This window comes from Mixophyes fleayi, chromosome 2 (genome assembly GCF_038048845.1).
Source record: "Mixophyes fleayi isolate aMixFle1 chromosome 2, aMixFle1.hap1, whole genome shotgun sequence".
Taxonomy (NCBI): Eukaryota; Metazoa; Chordata; class Amphibia; order Anura; family Limnodynastidae; genus Mixophyes; species Mixophyes fleayi.
Genome location: NC_134403.1, coordinates 203,205,981 through 203,226,256, shown reverse-complemented (window position 1 = coordinate 203,226,256; position 20,276 = coordinate 203,205,981). Strand labels below are relative to the sequence as shown.

General features: G+C 45.0%; 1 protein-coding gene across 1 annotated transcript in view; it reads right to left on the bottom strand.

The window, feature by feature from the left end:
• Positions 1-20,276, bottom strand: part of STPG1 (sperm tail PG-rich repeat containing 1) — a 96,304-nt gene that overhangs the window by 38,409 nt on the left and 37,619 nt on the right. Inside the window, exon 2 of the mRNA XM_075195377.1 lies at positions 11,415-11,528. Coding sequence (XP_075051478.1) covers positions 11,415-11,528 — 114 coding nt within the window. The remainder of the gene's footprint in view (positions 1-11,414; positions 11,529-20,276) is intronic.

The window sequence follows — 20,276 nt, the reverse complement described above, 5'->3', positions numbered from 1 at the left end:
AACTTGCCCTTTGGGCTGGTACGTTAGCCTCCAATGCTCGTGTCTATTACTAGTAGTCAGTAGTAGAGCCAACTCTGTTTAATTAGATATAAAACACTCTGTTCCCATGTGACTGAATACTAATGTGGTCGTGCAGGTTGCTGCCTTGAGACCTAGCACTGTGACTTAATCCAAGACATCATTACATAGCCCTAACTACTAGTTTAGGTATTTACAATTTATTAAGGGTGCACACCAACATCAAGGATGAAGCTTTCATGCTAATTATGGACAGTGGTAATGGTCTCTCCCTCCTGAAAGTTCCTACTGTGCATCTGACGAGAAGTGAATGTTCTAGAAAGGAATCCAATCATGGCTCTGTGTATTTTACAGAGAAGCTATGTGCTCAGTATTACTGTGTAGGATTACTTTGATTATGACTGTCTGCATACCTGTAGGACCTGGTGAATACAGGTGTCACAGCCTTGCCCCAGGTCTCAGTAGACCAGTCACAGTTTTGATAGCTGTGACCCTACACCAATGGTAACACATTATATAAATAATATAAAATTGTTCATATAAAATTTCACATCAATATTTTATTTCTTAATTTCTTTACATCAATTAGTAATTTAGTTTACTAATAGTTCCTATAAATAGTTTATTGAAAGGAAGGATGTAGGTTCGGAAGGAATTCAAGAGTAAAAAGACTGTTTATCCCCACAGCATTATCTACTCAAAATTGCTAAAATTAACTATGAACAGGTGAATGATATATTGTTTAACTACTTGATATACAAAGAATGTACCTTTAGCAAATTGTAAATGTAGTAACAACCCCTCAGGGATTATTGCTTAAGACCTAACATAAGTCAGAGGGTGTTGTCTCCAGTATTGCTTGAGTTGATTGTAATGAAGGATTGATTGATGAAAAAGCCTTTTGAAATAGGGAAATACTAGCTAATCAAATTAGGATGATGTCATTTTTATGTTTAGGAACAAACATCATCATGTCACACAGGAACATTTGTGACATCCTAATATAAACACTAAAACACATAATGTACATAAAATCAAATTCAAGTAACCAAGCATCAGAATTTATTTGACAACAATATCTAATGATCTGTAAGTTTTAAGAGGTAAAGTACTAGTGCCGACTTTCAGTGCTAATTGATGATTGGTTGCTATGGGTTACTGCACATTTGCACATAGAAATGGTTACTACTTTCTAATTGCTCTGTAACAAAGATGGGGTTATTTACAAACAGAACTCTTTAACCACCGCTGGGGCCATGGGTTTGATTATGATCAGGGCACTATCTGTGTCGAGTTTGTATGTTCCCTTTATGTTTGCGTGAATTTCCTCCTGGTGCTCTGGTTCCCTCCCACAGTCCAAAAATATACTGATTATTAGCTGCTGACAAAATAAACCCCAGTGAGTTTGTGCGTGTGTATTTGTAGGCGAGAACATGGACTGTAAGCGCTAGTGGAGCAGGGGATGATGTGAATGATTAAATATTCTCTGCAAAACACTCCATAATATGGTGGCATTATATAAACATTAATAACAATAACAACTAAATGTCTTTAAAGCAGAATTGAAATCCATTACAATCTCCCCCCGACCACCACCACAACTTGGTCAGCTCTAAGAGAATATATTACGGACATAATAATGTTCACTGAGTTCAAATATACACATTTTATTTTGCATATTACAACAATGTGACTAATAACCGGATTCAATTTTTTAGTAATAAATTATACAAAAGATAGTTGACAGCTACAAGGTAGTGGTGAAAATAAAATGCAAACCCTGATATAAGGTCACTTAATAGTACTTAGACCCACGTGCAGACAGTATGGCCTACATTTGCTGTGGCATTGAGTCTACCAAGGTCTGGAACTGAGCAGCAGGAATGTAGCACTGATGCCTTCTTATTGGTAGTGGAAAATGCTGTCTCAATCATTGCTCCAGATTATCCCATAAATGCTCTCTCCCCTGTTACAGCACCGCCGCGACACTCCTCCCTCCGTCGCTATGACGACCGGGACGTCACTTCCGGGGGGCCGGACGCTTTTCAGTTCAGTGCCGCGTCCCGGCATTACAGGGCAGCCGGGCGCGTGCGCAGTAGCTCAGCAAGCCTGCGGGCTAATTAATTTTATCATTAGCAGAGCCTGGGGGCGATTACAGAGCTAGGCTCTGATTGGCTGATTCTTGTATTTAAGGCAGGGAGGGCTTAGCCTCCCTGCCGGTTATAGCTTCAAGATCCCTGTGTTGCTGCCTGCTGCTGTACTCCTGGTGTTAAGCCTTTGGATTGTTGCCTGCCGTGTATGACCCCTGCCTGTTTTCTGGATTTGCCTTTTGCCTGTGCCCTTGACCTTTTGGCCTGTACCTCCGTTTCTGCTGATTTGCCTGTGACCTCAACCCTTGGCGTGTTTCCTGACGATTCTTCCTGGCTAGTGACCCCTGACCTCGGCCTGTTCTTTGTAATTGCTGTCTGCCATTACCCTCTGCTCCTGGGTTCCCCGCAGCTGGTACACGCCACACGACCCTCTGTAGTCTGCAGCCAAGTCTGTCCCCACCACTAGGGGCTCCAGCGAACACCTGACTATCAGAGTAGACTCCGGGTGGTGTTGTACTGGTTGGAGGGGTTCCTGACATTATAACCGGCCCAAAATCATTGGAGAGTTCGCTTCAATGGAGGATAACGGGGCGAACCTTTCTCCAGCCCAAATTCTGGCAGGACAGATCCAGTCCGTCTCACAAGTGGTCCAGAACCTGGTTCAACGCCTGTCTGCTCAGGAAGAGGCCACCAGAGCCGCACAAGCCCAAGCCCAGCAAGACCCATCAGTTCCTGCTGTGGAACCCAAGCTGAATTTGCCGGATCGATTTTCTGGGGACAGGAATCTCTTCCGTAACTTCAAGGAGAGCTGTAAACTTTACTTCCGTCTCCGTCCCCGTTCCTCCGGCTCTGAACAGCAAAGAGTGGGTATTGTGATTTCCTTGCTTCAGGGGGACCCGCAGTCCTGGGCCTTCAGCTTGCCTTCCAACAGTCCTTCTCTGAGGTCCGTGGAATCCTTTTTCGAAGCCCTAGGCCTTCTGTATGATGACCCGGATCGGGTAGCTTCCGCTGAGGGCCACCTCAGATCCCTAAACCAAGGCCAACGTTCTGCAGAGGAATACGCTGCCGAATTCCGGCGCTGGTCCACTGACAGCGAGTGGAATGACCCAGCTTTACGCAGCCAATTCCGTTTGGGGTTATCGGAGCAAATAAAGTATTCCCTGGTACAGTATCCTTCACCTACTTCCCTGGAGGGACTCATGCAGCTTACAATCAAAATTGACAGACGCCTCAAGGAAAGAAGAACTGAGAAGGAAGCATCCATTCCCAGTACGTTCCTTTCTGTGCCTCCTCCTAATATGGAAGCTGCGGAACCGATGCAGTTAGGCGCCTATCGCCTCTCTCAGGAAGAGAGAACTAGGAGACGCACCTTAGGCCTCTGCCTATATTGTGGAACCAAAGGCCATCTTCTGCGCTCCTGCCCCAACAAGTCGGGAAAAGATCAGGCCTAGAGAAGGTGGAAGAGATTCATCTAGGTCTGCAGTTCATTTCTTCCAAAAATGCATTAATAGTTTCCGCTAATCTTTCCTGTGGATCACACTCTTCTGATACCTCAGCCTTTATTGCAGGCAACTTTATGGATACCAGTTTTGCCAGGTCCATTGGAATTCCGTTCATTAAAATGGATTCCGCTATTACTGTCTGCGGTCTGGACGGGGGTCCCTTACCTGGTGGCAGGATATCCTTCACGACTCCACCCCTACGTCTTACACTTGGGTCTCTTCATTCCGAAACCTTGTCTCTTCTCCTCATTGATTACCCTTCTGTTCCGCTAATTCTGGGTCATCCATGGCTTCACCTCCATAATCCCGTGATCGACTGGAATCTTGGAGAAATTACTCGTTGGAGTACTCACTGTTCTCAAAACTGTTTGACCATGTCTCTGCGGCTCCTGCAGCCGCTCCCGAATCAACTACCTTCTGCGTATGGTGAATTCCAGGATGTGATTTCCAAGAAGGCGGCTGATTCTCTACCCCCACATAGAGACTTCAATTGTGCCATTGATCTGCTTAAAGGATCCAAGTTGCCCAAGGGAAGGTTATACTCTCTTTCTGGCCCTGAGACTAAGGCTATGCAAGACTATGTGGAGGAAAACTTGCAAAAAGGGTTCATCAGACCTTCAAAGTCTCCTGCAGGAGCGGGGTGTTTTTTCGTTTCCAAAAAGGATGGCAGTCTACGCCTGTGCATCGATTATCGTGGCCTGAACAAGATCACCATCAAAAACACATACCCGCTTCCGCTCATCTCTGTCCTCTTTGACCAATTGAGAGACGCTACCATATACACCAAGATTGATCTCTGTGGCGCCTATAATCTTATACGCATCCGGGAGGGCGATGAGTGGAAGACGGCCTTCAACACTCAATCTGGCCATTATGAGTATTTGGTTATGCCATTCAGCCTGTGTAATGCGCCTGCAGTCTTCCAGAACCTCATTAACGAAGTACTCCATGAGTTTCTGGGTCAGTTTGTAGTGGTATATCTGGACGACATCCTGATTTATTTGAAGTCTCTTCCTCAACACCGTGATCATGTCAAACAAGTTCTGCTTAAACTCAGAGAACATCATCTCTTCGCCAAGCTTGAAAAATGTGAATTCGATGCTAAGTCTGTGTCGTTCCTAGGATACAAAATCTCTCCTGACGGATTTTCTATGGATTCTAATAAAGTCCAAGCCATCCTGGAGTGGATACGTCCCACAAATTTGAAAGCGATCCAAAGATTCCTAGGCTTCGCTAATTACTATCGGAGATTCATCCAAGATTTCTCTGATCTGGTGGCTCCCATCACTGGTCTTCCGGCAAAGGAGCGGATCCTGGTAATTTGTCTCCAGAGGCCATTACATCATTCAAAGCTCTTAAGGATGCCTTCACTACTGCTCCGGTCCTCAAGCATCCTAATCCGCAGTTGCCATTTATCCTGGAGGTGGATGCCTCGGAAGTAGGCGCTGGTGTTCTCTTATCTCAGAGGGACCCCAGTGATCATAAAGTGCATCCATGTGCCTTCTTTACTCGCAAGCTTTCGGCCGCCGAAGTCAACTACGATGTGGACAATCGGGAACTCCTGGCAATCAAGTGGGCTTTCGAGGAGTGGCGTCATTGGCTTGAGGGAGCAGTTCATACAATTTCAGTCTTCACTGCTCATAAAAACCTGTTGTACATTGAGTCTGCCAAACGATTAAACACCAAACAAGCCCGATGGGCTCTATTCTTTACCCGTTTCAATTTTGTCCTTACCTACAGACCTGGTTCTAAGAAGATAAAGGCGGATGCTTTGTCCAGGAGCTTCCTACCTCATCAATTACCCACGAGTGAACCACCACTTATAATCTCAGCCTCTATCATTCACGCTAGGTTGACCCAGGATTTAGGGAACACCATTCATCAATTCCAGAAGATTGCCCCTGCTGAAACACCTTCCGGGTGTCTTTTTGTGCCGGTACACCTCCGTAGAGCTGTCCTCACTGAGGTCCATGAGAATAAATCTGCCATGCATCCGGGTATCTCTAAAACCCTAGAAATCCTTATACGCTCAGTATGGTGGCCTTCAATCTCTTCGGATGTTGAGAGTTTTGTCCGTATTTGTGAGGATTGCGCAAAAAATAAAACCTCCAGGATCTCTCCTTCAGGTCCACTTATGCCGTTGTCTACGCCTATGAAACCCTGGACACATTTATAAATGGATTTTATCGTGGATCTGCCATATTCCTCAGGAAACAACACTATTTGGGTAATAGTGGACAGTTTCAGCAAAATGTCTCATTTTGTTCCACTGACCAAGCTCCCTAGTGCTCAGGATCTGGCTGTGCTATTTGTGCAGCATGTCTTTCGCCTCCATGGCCTACCCACTGACATTGTTTTGGACCGGGGTTCCCAATTTGTTGCCCAGTTCTGGAAGTCCTTTTGTTGTCTTTTGGGGATTAACATCAGTCTCTTCTCGGCCTATCATCCTCAATCCAATGGGCAAACTGAAAGGGTGAAGCAATCTTTGGAACAGTTTCTTCGCTTTTACACTACAGAGTTTCAAGACAATTGGTCATCATTGCTTCCGTGGGCTGAGTTCGCATATAATAACGCATCTCATTCCTCCACCCAAACCTCTCCTTTTTTCTGTAACTTTGTCTTTCATCCAAGATCCAATTCCTTGTCCCTGCTCAACTCCTCTGGCCTTCCGGAGGTCCGTTCCACGGCTTCATTCCTCAAATCTGTTTGGAAAAAAGTGCATTCTGCATTAACTCGGGCCTCTTTCCAGTCTAAAAAATTTGCAGACCGTCATCGGAAGGACTGTTCATTTAAGGTGGGGCAAAAATTCTGGTTGTCCACACGCAATATCAAGCTCAAACAGCCCTGCAAAAAACTGGGGCCTAGATTTATTGGCCCATTCCTGATCACCAAGCAGGTCAATCCTTTCGCCTTCAGGCTAAAGCTTCCTCAATCACTCAGGATGCCGAATACCTTCCATTGTTCTCTTCTGAAATCTGCTATTCCTGCACGCAATTCTAGGCTCCGTTACTTACCAAAATTTCAGCCTGTTATTCCAGGGGGTCGCAAGCAATTTTTGGTGGAGAAGATTCTGGACTCCAAAAAGGTCCAGGGGCAAATCCATTTTTTAGTTCAGTGGAAAGATCGTGGCCCGGAGGAAAGATCTTGGATTCCGTGGAGACGCCTACACACCCGCAAACTCATTGAGGAATTCTTTAGAAAATTTCCTGAAAAACCTGGATGTCGGGGGGGGGTACTGTTACGAGCCGCGGCGGTGCCCAGCCGCCGCAACTCTCCTCCTTCCATCGCTATGTCCCCACCACTAGGGGCTCCAGCAAACTCCTGACTATCAGAGTAGACTCCGGGTGGTGTTGTACTGGTTGGAGGGGTTCCTGACATCCCCGAGTTAGTACCACCCTTTATGTGTCTCCCCCTTCCCTTTAGGTTGTTAGCTCTCATGAGCAGGGCCCTCTTTCCTTGTGTGCTCCTTCTACTGTTCCTTCACCCTGTGTACCTCTTGGCCTGCTTCGCTAGCCCTGTTTTCCCTGTTTTATTAATCTTCGGCCTTCTTCTTGCTGATTTCTACCATCCCTTTCACTATCTGTCAGATATAATCTAATTTGCTTTACCCTGTCACCTGTGTTTGTATATATTTGTGTATCATGTTGTGTCTTGTTTCTGTTTTCTGTATATGTAATGTACGGCGCTGCGGACCCTTTGTGGCGCCTTATAAGTCAAAGATAATAATAATAATAATAATAATAATAATAATAATGCTCGATTAGGTTCAGATCTGCTGACTGAGAAGGCCATGTCACATGGATAACATCAGTGTCATGCTCTTCAAACCACTAGGTGACCACACATGCTCTGTAGATGGGGGTATCGTCATCATGGAAGACACCCCTCCCGTCAGCAACATGGGGTCAATACAATCACTCAGTATCATTAAGGTAGTGCTTAGCATTGACCTTGTCTTCTAAGTAATGACTGTACATAAACCATGACAGGAAAATTCATCCCACCTCTGTGCTGCTGGAAGCAAGCATTCAGAGTGGTAGAGTTCTTTAGGCTGGCATCTTACATGTACCCACCATCTGTTTGTCAAGAACAAGAAATTATGAATCACCTGATCTTATTACAATCCTCTATGGCTCAGTAGTGCATTGTCAGTGCTCTTGCACTACTGAGCAATCAAACATGCATTTCCATGTGTGACGAGCGGATTATGCACTGCAAACCGACTTTGAAATCCTGCTCTGTGGCGTTTTCGTTAGATCATTTTTATATTATTAAACTGGTTGCTCACGCCACAGATTGAAATTTGCAGTCAATGAATCTGCAGTGCCTATTTTGCCCTGCACTTCAAATTACTACACGGGTATTACCGTCCTGGAGTATGCGTTTCCACCCACTGTTGCCCTTGCTCAGGAAATATTAGCATCCTGAGCTGTGTTGGTCACTGTAGTGCACGCCTTACATTCCCCAACAATCATATCTCTATTAAAATCCATGAGGTCTACTCTTAGAGATGTTAGTCAAAATTATAAGCAACCAAGGCAGTCCAGCATTCTAATAGATGATCCTAACCTGGCTGGGATGTTATTTGCTTACTTAATGAATGTGCCACACCTACATGGAAGCCCTTGCTTTCAATATGCCTGGTGTCCCTCAATTACTCATATGTTTCCATTTTTTTGGTCCATTACCTGTACATATATAATAAAGGTCAGTTGGGATCAGAACTTGTAGGTTGTCTCATACAGCAGACATGAAACTGATGTATTTGGGGCAATATGGATCAATCTCCTAATTTGCATCTCTCAGCCTTAACTTTTATTTAACTATGGATTCAACTCTCATACATTGCCAGTGTTAAAAGGAATTTTACATTATTTAGATTTAGAAGCAAGGTTAGTGGACCATGTTTTCCTATTGTTTTATTTAAAATGTATGTGGGATTGCATTTATTTTTCAAAATGTAAAGATTTCTGGAACTGTTTGATATTTTCCCTCTGTGGGAGCAAGTACAATAATTGCTAAACCAATGTTATAAATTAGGGAAATCTTCTATTGGGAATACCTGTGAAACAGATTTAAGGAAACCTGTCTGAGGCAGTTGAGCTGCAATAGGTTGGTGTAATGTAATGTAATGTAACCCACTGATATGAATTTGGGTCTCAGTGCCTGCAATTTGTGCAATAGAAATCGAACTTCTTTTTCTGCAGGTGCCTACCACTGGGAAGTTGCAGCAAACTACATTATGGGTTGGTAACTGAAATTCTGGCCAACACAGTATTCACATAAATGTGTATTTGCATCTGTAGTGGCATGTAAAACAAATATGCTTGCCACTCATTTACAGCAAAAGACACACTTGCACGCACACCCACATCTGTTTGGTAACACTTATTATTTGTTAACTTTCATGCAGTTTGCTGACATCATATTACATAAGTGCTCCTCCTGCAATACACATTATTCATATATAAAGTATTTGTATTTTTAGTACACAAGTGTGTTCAGATTAATATCCCCTCTTTTCACATACTAGAGTTGGCTATTTTTGTAACATTTTGTATTCATTTCATACCACCCAACAGCAGGGTCACTTCTGCTAATAACACTAGTACCGATTGTTAAATAATTGGTATCATATAAAAGAATGTACATCCTTTATATGATATAATGTGAAATCCTAAGCATGGTGCCCTGGGATGCACAGAGTTTCCTCATATTGCTTAAAATGTATTGGGACCAAAACCTTAATAACTGAGAGCCCTTGTTTACATCAGAATGGGGTTATTTTGATTTAAGTATGATGATGATTTACAAGCCACTAAATGAATAAATTTACATCCAAATGATTTCATAGCAGGGTGAGCCTGTTTATGAGTACAAAGGAACATAAGGAAATACCAAGACAAGCCCAAAAGGTATTACTTGGCGTCATGACTGTAGTTAGGACTTTGGAGGCTCACCACACAAATATTTCCACATGGTCAGAAATTATTAGTGATATAGGGAACCACAATATCACATATTACTCGTTATATAAATAAACGATTATGATGGCCAACATGTTAAACAGCATCTCCAATAAAATACAGCTTCCTGTTGAGCATATAATACAGGCCCATGCTCAACAATATGATAACAGAATACCATATGTAACAAATTACATTCACATTTAAAGCCCCACCAAGTTATAGTATATTCACATCATACAGAGTATACAGTAGAGTCTCATCTCCCTTGCCCAGTATAGCATCATCATGCCTGCCTAATATACAGTACAGCCCTATAATGCTTGGCCTTTATAAAGCATCACCCCCATTATGCTTGCCCTCTATACCATTATATTTCCAGCATACATCCAGGTTGCTGTGATCAATGCAGCCACCCACAGTGATCACCAGCAGTATACGTTTTCATTGGTAGTATTCCAGTTGCTCCTCCTCCTGTTAACAAAACTTAAATGAACTCCGACATGACAGTAGCTAGAGCACAACCAATAACAGTGATCCAGTTGCACGTTGGGTAAAATAAATCCTGCTGGAACTACAGATTCATTAACCCTAACCCTACTCTACCTTACCAAGCACCTAGTTTTGATGGTGTCGCTTATAAATTGTGAGTATCGATGGCATCATTTCAGTGTTTATAGAAAAGTTGTGTATCATAAGGAATAATGCACCCACCTACTATAAATTATTAAGGAAATTAGAAGTCTCTTTGGATTTCTGTGCCCTGCAAAAAAGCACAGTCTATAGCCCCAGGCTTTTTATATGGTCACACAACTCCTCTGTGATGTTACTTCTAACATCCATAGTATATATAGTAGGGAGTGCATTATCTTATATTGTATGTTGGATATTAACAACACTTTACTTCAGAATTGCAGAGATAGCTTTACCATGTTCTCTCATGCACTCTCTTACAATGAAAATATATTTCACAGCTGGAATCTGTCCTTTATCCAATTAATTGTATGTGCCTACATTCCTGATGGCCAGTGTTTCTCTATTACCATAGATACCTCCACGACCTCTTATCACACCCTCTTCCCCAATCCCCTCAAGGACAGATTACTACTGCTAGTTTATCTATCTACTTTAGTACTCAAGACTATATCATTCTTCCATAGTATATTTTGTCCAACAAGCAACCTGTTACATTTACACTAGAAAAAGTGCAGTCAATTATCAGTTAAAAACAAGTATAAAAAAATGTGAATTTATTTCCAGTAAAAATAATTTGTAGATTTACTAAATTACATTCGACAAGTTTGCACATTCGAGTTTGCCTCCACTATGTGCCATCAGATGTGAAAAAGATCGAACAGGTTGGAGGTGAGCTCAAGGTCACCAAGCTAGTGGAAAACTACACCTTTAGAAAATCAGCTTTTATATATATATATATATATATATATATATATATATATATATATTAGTATTTGCAGGACAAAAAGTTGATTTACGTTTGCTTGATGGGATTAATTGCTTAACTTACGTCTATTATGGATACAAAATTATTTTTCTTCAAACAGATAATCACCATCAATCTAAATATTACTTCCACCCAAAAGCTAGTACTCCTCTTTTCGATTACTAACCTCTGTAAGCATCTGTCTGCCATGTTCCTGTTGCCCTCAACAACCATATTGATTTATTTTGCAGAACATCTGCCTGTTCCCTTTATATTAAATAAAATCCCCTTAAATGTCCAGCACTAAATAAATACTGCTGTTGTTTTTTTAGATATTTTCAATTAATTAGCACTGAAAAAAATGAACATGTCATTATGAAAAGCTTCTCATAATTACCTGATTAAGACTGTAGGAAAATCTCAATGACCTAGAGTTGAAACCTTTCTTTTCTGACTTAGCAATAAACACAGTCTGGAATTTTGCAGGAATGGAGGAAGGAGTGGCAGGCATCTTGAATGACCAGAGTAAGAAGAAAGAACAAAAGTAAATGCCACAAAGTAAAAGGCCAGCTCCAAAGTGAGCAGACAAAAGTACAAATATCAAAAGTACATTTATAGTTAGCAGGAGATTATGAGGTGTGTTACTTAGATGTAGCTTACATGTTTTACTATACTGTATATAAACCACAAGAAGAGTATATTTTTGATGCATACATAAAAAGAATTGAAGCCTTTAAATAACGTTGACATAATCAAACAAACATACCTAACTGATAAATCTATGAACCTATATAACAGAAAGTGACTGAGTACCTGACCAGCATGGACATTAGTAAACCTGATCGAGCTTCTTTTGGAGAAAAACGGTTTAAACCCCAATGGTAAATGCTAGTTTCCACTTTGTATCTCGTCACTTACAGACAATATCAGCTTTTGTGTAGATTGCGTAACTTAGGTATCTCCATTACCTGCAAACTGTGGTCCCATACCCAGCCACGGATATACATAGTATAGCGTAGGGCTTCAGTATTCATCTAGATAAGGGCATACATGCCAACTCTCCCGGAAAGTCCGGGAGACTCCCGAAATTCGGGTCAGTCTCCCGGGCAAGCTGGCATTTCTCCCGCATCCCAATCTCACACCGAGAATCGCGTCATCTGACGCGATTCTCTGTGAATCACGCCATTTTGGAGGGCGGGAGGGGGCGGGACGAGGCCAATCGCATCATGTTGGCCCCGCCCCCGCGACGCAAATTACGTTTTCGCGTGGGGGGGTTTCACAATGACGCGATTGGCCTCGACCCGCCCCCTCCCGCCCTCCAGTCACGCCCCCTCTCCCGGGAGTTGGTAAGTATGGATAAGGGTGGCAGTAAGACACAACAAACAATGAAGGAATGTCCTGTTTATAATACAGGTATCAGTCTATACATAGAATTGTCTAAGGGAAGTCCAAGCTTTTGTGTAGGATAGCAGAAAGTTCCCCATTCATGGTCATACCACTGGATACTCAGGCAAATCTGCCATACCGGGCCTCTGATTCGCCCCATACAGAGGGGGAGACCGCCAATCCTGCAAAGTAAAGTTGTTAATCAATATAGCAACTCCGCCATCTATCCATAAGCATGCGGTGGACACTCTTATTTTTAAAACTGATCACAATTACTTAATTATATTCAATTCTGGCGTCTGTGCTGGCCACACGAGAAGTTGTACTTCATCTTCTTTCTGAAACGAAGATTCTGGCTGTGTGTATAAGGCGTTATCTTAAAAAGATGCATCTCTTGGAGAAATGCATACATTTCAGTAAGATACATTTAAAGAGTATCATACGTTAAAAGCATATGATACGCTTCAAGCGTATCATGCGCTATGGACCATAAGTTAGAGGAATAAAAAATGTTGAGCGCGCCCCACCCAAAAAAAACAACAGCTGGGGGATACACCATGTTCTGATGTCAGGGCGTGGGAAATCCCCCAGTTATAAATATAACTTCACAGATGTTAAGAGCTGATTTGCGACGGGAGCTCTTAATGGATCTAGTCTAGCAGGGTCTATGAGGATTTTTTATTTTGCGAAGACTGAATTGTTTACAGATGAAGATGCTGGTGTCAACCTTCTAATTTGGTGAGGGAATAAAAAGGGTCAACCAGAATGGTGTGGAGTGCTTTAACTTCATGGGTATGCTGACGCTTGTAGTATTTAAAGGCAGCCTGGGCATGCTGGGACCTGTAGAGCAACACGAATCTAGGAGACGCATCTATTGCAGCTGCTTCTTCTCAACACAGTACATAAGGTACGTGAACATGCCCTTACTGTACTCGGGCTAAACCAGCTCGCCTCTGACCTCCCCATATCACCGATCTACACATAGACCTCCTGTCAACAGGGAGATATGGCTCAGTCTGAGACATAATCCCATTTACTAGACATGTGCGGTAAGGAAAAGCAAATCAGGGGCAAACGCAGGATTTGTAGAGGGGGGTTTCCACACCACGCCACCAGTGGGCATGACCAGCATGCATGGGGGCGTGGCTATAATTTTAGACAGTGCTTGGCTGCACTCCAACCCTTCCTATCCCCATAATATACATGGGTAATGCTGCGTGGACTACTGTTAGGTGCATGCAGCTCTCCCTTTTCAAGCAGAGCCGTGTGAAGCAGGGGCAGGGTCCAGCCACCTCAATTATACAGTGCCCCAGGATTGGAGGGGGTTTCCAGGCTCTAGGAAAACTCCCCCTCGGTTTGCCTATGCACATTATGCGCTTCCATTTCAGAAGTACGTATGACTCTATGACTCTGAGGCCCTGAGTGCACTGCATAAATGAGTCCTAGAGACTCTTGATCTCACATAATTTTCTGACCATGATCCTCCTAATGTGAAAGAAGGTGATGTGCAATTACAGGAAAAATAGTTGATATAAATAGTTGATGATGATGATGAAAAGTAATCCAAATTACTTCCGGAATATACATTTCAGAAAAGACTGGGTTTTTAAAGAAAAACCCACAAAAATCACAAAAGTAGTTAATTACAATTCACAATTACAACTTTTTTTTAACAAATATAATTACACATGAATGCATGTACAGGAGCTAGAAAGCAAGAGGTAACAGTAGAGGAAAGGTTGAGTTCAGATTCTTATCTCTTTCTGCAGAGTATTTTGTACTTTAGGAGGATTTGGTTACATGGACTTACCATTAAATCACTATGACTCACTACCCTGGAGATAAAAATCAATAAAAGTTTTATGTCTGTTGACAGCAATGTCAGACAGGTATCATCTGGATTAACTCTGCCCTCTAGTGGCAACAACAACAACTAGGAAGTATTTTACATTTACATTTTTGCAAGAAGCGCATGATTTTGGAGTTGTCACTGTGACTCACACTTTCGTTTTAAACTACCTCAACAAGTGTAAGAAATAAGACATTTGACCAAGTGAATGGGTAGAGCAAACAAATAATCATGGCAGTGCTATTTCACATGGATGTAGTGCCCATGTATAGTCATACATGGGCACTACAACATGCTGTGAAGTGATAGCATAAAAGAGAATGGAATTAAAAACCATGCATCATAGAAATAATTAATCTCTGGAGTATTATACATCGGCCAGCATTTTTGTGATATTCAATGTAAATACACTTCCGGACCTCGAGGTGTGCAGACGTGTCTGCAGAGCTCTCTACTGGAGCCCTGCCTGGTGCCCTGTCTCACCCCGAGATGCCTCCTCACGCTGCCGCTGCCCTCGACTGACTCTCTCAGCCAGTCGAGAAATGACAACACACAGCCAGTCCTCCTCACACTCTCGCATCCTGCCTGACCCGACTCCCGGCTGCCGCATACCACCGCAGACTGCGGCCTCTGCCTTCGATCTACCCGGCCTCTACCTCCCATCCTCCACTCACCGCTTGGCCCCACTGTGCCGATGGACGCTCATCCTGGTGCTCCTGCCTGACTCCCGGCTACCTTGAGGTGCACTTCTTGGGCGCTCCTGGATCTTGCTGCCTTGTCTGCCGGCCGCCGCCATTTCCACCTACTCTAGGCCGCGGCTTGGGCCTTTCAGCTGTTTCCGGTTCCAGTTGCCTCCTGTAGCCTCCGATCGGCTGTTCCTGCGAGTCTGCGACCTGCTCCACTGCCTCCGTGGCCTGCTCTGGCGCCTTCGGTTCTGTGACCTGCTCCATCACCTACTCCGGATCCGTGACCCTCCATTACCTGCTTTCTTCTGCCTGCCACGGCCTGGTTCTTCCGCCGACTGGTCCGCTGCCATCTCGTCTCCTGCTGCCTGCTACTTCTTCCTGTGCCAGCTGCCTGTCTACCCGCCACGCCTCCCGCCGTTTGATCCACGCACATTGGCCTGGTTCACGCTCCCTGGTCTCTGGAATTGCTCTGGTACACAGGCCCCATCTCTGCCTCCAATTGGACCTCTGCATAGCCAGATCCTGATCGCTGTTCGGACTGCTACAGTGACTATCTGCTATGATCGGTCCTGCACTCCACCACCCCGGTCTCTGGACTCTGATCTCTCCAACCTGGACTCTCCTACCTCACACCTGGTACCGGCTCTCTGAAGCCTTCATCTACTTCTTTTACCTTCTTTCAATTGCATTTACTGGAAGTTAATCTTTTTACCTCTTTTAATTTTATCATTTTGTACCGTATTGTACTGTACTTTATTTTAATTTATTTACCTTTATTTGCTCTATTTCACTTCATCTGCACTTATTTTAATTTTACTGCACTGTATATTTTGCATTTCATATTGTTTCCGCATCTGCCTTTGTTCTTTTATTGTACAATGCCGCCCCTTACCTTTCCTATACCTATCCTTTCCCCCAGCCCCCTTCTCCTGCCCAACCCTCACTGCCCTGCCTCTCACTCTCCCCCTCGCCCTACCACCCCTGATAATCTCATCTGCATCTCCCCTGCTCCCTCCCTCCCTTTCTCATGTGCCCTCTGAAACTCCAGGTCTGTCCGCAACAAACTATCCTCCATCCATGACCTCTTCACTTCCAAATCTCTTGATCTCCTTGCCATCACTGAAACCTGGCTTACTTCTTCTGACACTGCCTCTCCTGCTGCTCTCCTACGGGGGCCTCTCCTTCACCCACTCCACCAGGCCGGATGAGCGTCCTGGAGGAGGTGTGGGCCTCCTCCTGTCCCCTAACTGCACTTTTCGGGTAATTCCTACCTTACCTTCCCTCTCCTTCTCCTCCTTCGAAGTTCACTCCATCCGTCTCTTCTCCCCTATCCACCTCCGTGTCTCTGTCATCTACCGTCCCCCAGGCCCCTCGTCCCTCTTCCTTGACAACTTCACTGCCTGGCTCCCCCATCACCTCGCCTCTGACCTGCCCTCCATCATACTTGGCGACTTCAATATCCCCATTGACAACCGTTCCAACCCTGCCACCATCAAACTTCTCTCCCTATCCTCCTCTCTAGGGCTCACCCAGTGGACCTCCACCCCCACCCACTGTCTTGATCACTCCCTCGACCTTGTTTTCTCTGATCTCTGTGATCTCTCTGACTTCTCTAACTCTCCATTCCCACTCTCTGACCACCATCTCCTCTCCTTCACTCTGTCCTCCTCCCCTACTCCCCCCTCGCCTAAAGCCACCCTAACTAGGTGCAACCTCGATGCTATTGACCCTATCTCCTTCTCCTCCTCTCTTGAGTCTCTCCTATCTACCCTCCCCTCACTGGCCTGTCCTGACCAGGCGTCCTCTCTCTACAACCCCTCCCTCTCCACTGCCCTGGATGCTGTCGCCCCGGCCTCCGCTATCCGCCGTTGCCGCCTCATTCCTCAACCCTGGCACTCCAAACTCACCCGCTTCCTCCAAAAGGTGCTCTCGCACTGCTGAACGCCTCTGGAGGAAATCTCGTTCCCTGGCCGACTTCCTTCACTATAAATTCATCCTCTCCTCTTTCTGCTCCGCCCTCTCCCTCGCTAAACAATTCTTTTTCAAGTCCCTCATTTCTTCCCAGTCCTCCAACCCCCGCCGCCTCTTCGCCACTTTCAACTCCCTCCTCTCTCCCCCCCCCTCCTGTCCCGCTCTCTGTCTCTGCTACTGACTTTGCCACCTATTTCTCTTCCAAAATTGAGACCATCCCACTTAAGACCTCCTCCCCCCCCCTCTCCCCTCTCCCGCCACCCACACTGCCTCACCTCCCTCCAACAACCAACTCTGGAGCTCCTTTCGTCCCACAACTGGGGAAGAAGTTTGCTCCCTCATCCTCTCCTCTCCTCCCTCTACCTGTCCTCTTGATCCCATCCCCTCCCACCTCCTTCGCTCTCTTTCTCCCACTGTCTGCTCCTACCTCGCTCACCTCTTCAACTTATCTCTCTCCTCCGGTGTAGTCCCCTCCTCCCTTATCTCTCCCATCCTTAAAAAACCTAATCTTGACCCCACCTCTCTCGCCAATTATCGCCCAATCTCACTCCTCCCCTTTGCCTCCAAACTAGTTGAGCGGATTGTCGCCAGTCACCTCTCCGACTTTTCCCTCCTGGACCCCCTCCAATCCGGCTACCGTCCTCTCCACTCCACCGAAACTGCCCTGGCCAAGGTTACTAACGACCTCCTATTGGCCAAATCCAAGGGTCACTTCTCCCTTCTTATCATCCTCGACCTCTCTGCAGCCTTTGACACTGTGGACCACCCCCTCCTGCTGCAAACTCTTCTCTCTCTTGGCCTCTCCAGATCTGTCCATACCTGGTTCAAATCTTACCTCGCTAACCGCTCCTTCTCTGTATCCACTTCCGGCTCTTCCTCCCCCCCCTACCCTCTCCCTGTTGGTGTCCCGCAGGGATCTGTTCTTGGCCCTCTACTTTTTTCGCTCTACACTTCCTCCCTTGGTGCTCTCATCTCCTCCTTCGGTCTTCAGTATCACCTGTATGCTGACGACATTCAACTCTACATCTCTTCTCCTGACCTTTCTTCCGCTGTCCTCTCTCGCGTGTCTGACTGCCTCACCGCCATCTCCTTCTGGATGTCCGCGCGCTTTCTCAAAATCAAAATCTCGAAAACGGAACTCATTGTCTTTCCTCCGTCCAGACTCCCTTCCCACCACGACCTCTCTATTGTCATCAACAACACCACCGTCTCCTGTGTCACCCAACTCCGCTGCCTGGGGGTTACCCTTGACTCCTCTCTCTCTTTCGCCCCCCACATTCACTCACTTGCCCAAGCCTGTCGCTTCCAACTACGCAACATTGCCCGCATCCGTCCCTTTCTCTCTCAGGATGCCACAATGACCATCATACACGCACTCATCATCTCCCGCCTGGATTACTGCAACCTCCTCCTCACCGGCCTCCCCTCCCATCTCTCCCCCCTCCGCTCTGTACTCAACGCGGCCGCTAGACTCATCTTTCTCTCATGCCGCTCCTCATCTGCCTCCCCTCTCTGCCTTGCCTTACACTGGCTCCCCTTCCCCTACAGAATCCTTTTCAAACTCCTCACCACCACTTACAAGGCTCTCTCCCACTCTACTGCCCCCTATATCTCTAACCGCCTCTCCATTCACACTCCTGCTCGCTCCCTGCGCTCAGCCAATGATCGCCGACTCTCCTCCACTCTTATCACCTCTTCCCACTGCAGAATCCAAGACTTTTCCCGTGCCGCCCCCCTTCACTGGAATGACCTCCCTCGTTCCATCCGCCTCTCTCCTACTCTGTGCTCCTTCAAACGTGCACTGAAAACCCACCTCTTCCTTGAAGCCTACCAACCATCCACTTAACGCCTTCACCTCCACTCGCTCTCCCCTCTGCCTCTTCTGGCTCCCCTTGTGTCTTTCTGTTTTCCCTCCCTTAGGATGTAAGCTCAAATGAGCAGGGCCGTCTTCCCTCCTGTCTCCTCATCTGTTCTTCTGCTCCATGTTTATTGCTGAACTTGCCTGGAGTTTCTGAAGTACTGGTATTTTTGTTTATTGTTTTGTGCTGTTTCACCCTGTATAGTGTACTGTTTGTATGGTGTACGGCGCCGCGGAAACCTTATGGTGCCTAACAAATAAAGGATAATAATAATAATAATAATAATAATAATAAATAGGCACTGTAAGGCCTCATACCCACTGGAGTTAAAATATATGGATTTACTAGTACCTTTAATGCTAGTACAAGGCACATAATTGTGTGTGAAAATGCATGCCCACTCAAACATACATCTTTACTTGCTAGTCACCAACTGCTAGTTAATAGCCACAAATCAAAACCTGCATTTTTACGTGTAGTTAAGTGCTAATCAGATGCCAGTGGATATAAATCCGAATACTTGCACACAAGATATCGATCTTTAGGGGCCGGCTGGGCTGGGGAACATTTTACAGAATCTTTCAAATTAAGTATGCACATTTATGAAAACTGGTGTAAAGAAAAGTAGACGCTGTGACCTATGGTACCCAATGGAATGCTTGCTTTACTTTTCCACTTTTATGAGTTTTCACAACAGAAAGATGCAGCAAAATATATATTTAATTTGTTTGTTTAATGGGAAATGTTCATAAGACAATGCACTAAATTTGCATGTAAACAAGGATTCATCTTGTTGCTGTTATATGAACTGCAAACCATTAACCCTTTGTGTGAATTCAGCTGCTTCATCTTGTTGCTGTTATATGCACTGCAAACCATTAACCCTTGTGTGAATCCAGCTTCATTCTGCCTGCTGAAATAAATACTTTGGTTATTTATTCCTTGTGTGGATTCACCTTTATTCTTCCGCCTTGTGTACAGATTCCAGCTGTTATCCTCTGTGTGGTTCCTCCTCCTAACATCCAAATGGATCAGACAGGAAAACATACCCCAAGGGCGGATGTAGTCCGAAGCCTAGTTGAACGCATGGAAAAACAGGAAACTACTCAAGAGCAAGAGATGAGATATTTGCTTGTATGGCAAACCTACAGACCGCACTGACACGGCCACCTACACAAATCCCTTCAGAGAGTACCAGTGCTATTGTTGTACCAGGTCCACCATCTCGGTTGGTTCTCCCTACGCCAGCCAAATATGTTGGAGACCCAAAGAAATGTAGAGGGTTCCTGAACCAATGCAGTATTCACTTTGAACTACAGCCAGCTAATTTTCGTACTGCCTATATTATCTCCCTTCTATCAGGACAAGCCTTAGCCTGGGCATCTCCCCTCTGAGAGAAGTCTGATCCCATTCTGTCCAACATCAAGGGATTCCTAATCCTATTCCGGAGAATAATTGACAAGCCTGGGAGATCATCATCTGCTGCTGCCGACATTCTGCAGTTGCAA